General features: G+C 38.3%; 1 protein-coding gene across 1 annotated transcript in view; it reads left to right on the forward strand.

The window, feature by feature from the left end:
- The window catches only part of tgfb1a (transforming growth factor, beta 1a), a 22,724-nt gene extending 21,050 nt beyond the window's left edge, over positions 1-1,674 (forward strand). The window contains exons 4-6 of the mRNA XM_008426526.2: positions 700-850; positions 1,323-1,433; positions 1,508-1,674. Coding sequence (XP_008424748.1) covers positions 700-850; positions 1,323-1,433; positions 1,508-1,555 — 310 coding nt within the window. The 3' untranslated portion in view covers positions 1,556-1,674. The remainder of the gene's footprint in view (positions 1-699; positions 851-1,322; positions 1,434-1,507) is intronic.
- Positions 1,675-2,797: the final 1,123 nt, after the last annotated feature.

Below are 2,797 nucleotides of genomic sequence, written 5' to 3' on the forward strand. Positions count from 1 at the left end.
CGTAATATTCCGACTTTATTCTCGTAATATTCCGACTTTATTCTCTTTACAGTCTGTTCTTGTAGACAGTCATATTTTCAATATTTACTCTGAGGCTCATGTTGGTGTAAATATAGAAATATGCAAACAAGCATCAAAGCTGCAGGCAAATCAGCATCCGCTGCTCGGTTTCCCATTTCCTTGGTTTTCTACAGTTAACCCTTGAATGGTCCAATGAGCGCCACCACAGCGTAATGAAGCATAGTGTCAGTCAGGGGCTTCTTAAAATTTGCTGTAACACAGACTGCTACAGGAGGCTCACAAACATCAGCATCCCCAACAAGTTACAACATTTCATTCTCTTTAGTGGAGTATTTTTAATTTAAACTGAATTAAATCTGCTAGTAGGAAAAGAACAGTTTAACTGCACCACCGCATATACTTTGTTATCTGGTTCATATTTACTGCTGGGCAATAAATCAACTGTAGATACCAGAGCAGGAGAGTTTATTATTTTATAAACTCTCCGTTTCTGTTTCACTACGAAATAATTTATGCGAAAAAGCAGAAACTGAAACCCACTCAACTTACAACCCAGCTCGACTAATTTCAATGTCATCTGTTGAAGATTAAAGTATTATTGCAGTAAAGTTTTTTATTTTATTTGAATGTGTAATTTTTAAAACCATGTAAACGTTTTCCTCCTGTCTGTGGATGCAGGCAAACGGAGAACTGCTGCGTCAGGAGTTTGTACATCGACTTCAGGAAAGATCTGGGCTGGAAATGGATTCACAAGCCCACAGGATACCTGGCCAACTACTGCATGGGGTCGTGCACGTACATCTGGAACGCCGAAAACAAATATTCCCAGGTAGGAACTGACTATGAAAATCACAGGAACAATCATTTTTAGGCTTACAAGCAGGCTTTACGTTACGCGCCGTCCCCCTCTCCATACGTCACCGCGCCGTCCCCTGCACTTCCTTTTATAAAACTGTTTTGTGGTGAATACAATACTGTTCAGGTTGTTAATAAATGTTAATTTTATGGTTAAAACAAAAAATTCGACAATTTTTTTCCAATATAAGACACCCCGAAAGTAAGACATAGTGGGGCTTTTGGGGATAAAAAGAAACTAAGACACTGTCTTACTTTTGCGGAAACACGGTATTTATTATTGAGCAGATTAACTTAAAAAAAATATCCAAAAAGATGTTTTTATTATTATTTAACAGTTTGGATTAACAGGAGCTCTGAGCTGCTCATCTGTTCATGTTTTTGTGTTCAGCAGGTTAAACTTTTTTTGTGGGATTCCTGGGATTGTGTTTCTGTTTGTGCTGCAGATTTTGGCCCTGTATAAACATCACAACCCCGGCGCGTCCGCCCAGCCGTGCTGCGTTCCCCAGACGCTGGAGCCGCTGCCCATCCTCTACTACGTGGGAAGGCAACACAAGGTATCAATACCGCGGGTGTTTTTAGATGTTTACGGAAAGTTACGAGGTGATTTACGGTTCACTTCTGCCTACAGGTGGAGCAGCTGTCCAACATGATTGTTAAGTCCTGCAAGTGCAGCTAAAAATACGCGGTGGCACAACGCTCTGCGTCTTCTGGAAACAAACAATGGAGGAGGTTTTTTTGATGCCCCAGAAAGGACAATGTGATTGTTTGAAGTGGATCTCCAGCGCTTTTTTTTTTTTTTTTTTGTGAGACTTTCTATTCAAATAATCAATATTTTTTCTGTATTTCTATTCAGAAATAAACAAAAAAAAAAAGATTTTCCCTATCATAATTTATTTGTTGTAGAACTGCCTCAGCTGGAGATGAAAAATGACTTCTTACTCAAAGTTTGAACAAAAAAAAAAAAAGCACAGAAGGACCAAAAATAACCTTGATGGAAGAAGTTCTGTTTTCACAGATGGGACATTTCCGTTTGTCACAGCAGCTTCCAGAGGTAACGGCAAAACGTGCCAAAGCCCAGGTGGAAAGCAGAGGTTGTTTGGGAATTTCCTGGAAGATAATACTGCTGCCAGTGCTTTCCAGAAAAGAGAAGAAAAACCCAAAGGGATCGTCCATCCTGGGAAAACTCCCTGTGCCTGAAAGGCCGGGCCAGTCGGACGGCATTTCAGAGGAGCTGTCCATCTGTTACGTCATGATATTTGTTTTTTCAACATGTACAGCGTTCCCACCACCTCTCTGCGCTGTCAGGAAGTTTGTGCCAATAGCTTCCTGGTCCGTGAAGGTGACGGGTGTGAGAGCGATGACGCCGTGTGGCGCAGCGTTTAAAGCTGTTCGCTTTAGATAAAGAGGTTAGAGAAGCCATGCAGGCTTGTTCTGCTCTTTCAGTCGTCAAGGTGAATTATTGCCTGTTTGTAGTTTTAAAAAGGAAGTTTTCATGTTCTTATGAAATGTGTTTTTAAAGAGTTTATTCTCTGTTTTGATTTGATTTAGCGATAAAAACAACATATTTTACACTTTTCTGTGTTTTTACATATGAAAAACTGTTTGCAAATATTAAATAAAAAAACAAATAAACTTTTTAAATTATGGCATTGACTGTATGAGGATTTTGTAAAAACATCATATTCCAGTGATACGTAAACGTGTACATATCACACGTTCCTCAGAATTATGAGAAAATAAAGAATTCTGAGAAGAAAAATAAGAATTTTGAGGGGAAAAAAGTCATAATAATAAGTAAAAACATCAGAATAATAAAAAAGAAAAAAAAAAAATCGGAGGAAAAAAAAGTAAGAATTCTGAAAAAAAAGTAAGAATTCTGAAAAAAAAAAAAAAAATTCTTAGAAAAAAGTCAGAATTC

The sequence above is a fragment of the Poecilia reticulata genome, linkage group LG13 (assembly GCF_000633615.1).
Source record: "Poecilia reticulata strain Guanapo linkage group LG13, Guppy_female_1.0+MT, whole genome shotgun sequence".
Classification (NCBI taxonomy): Eukaryota; Metazoa; Chordata; class Actinopteri; order Cyprinodontiformes; family Poeciliidae; genus Poecilia; species Poecilia reticulata.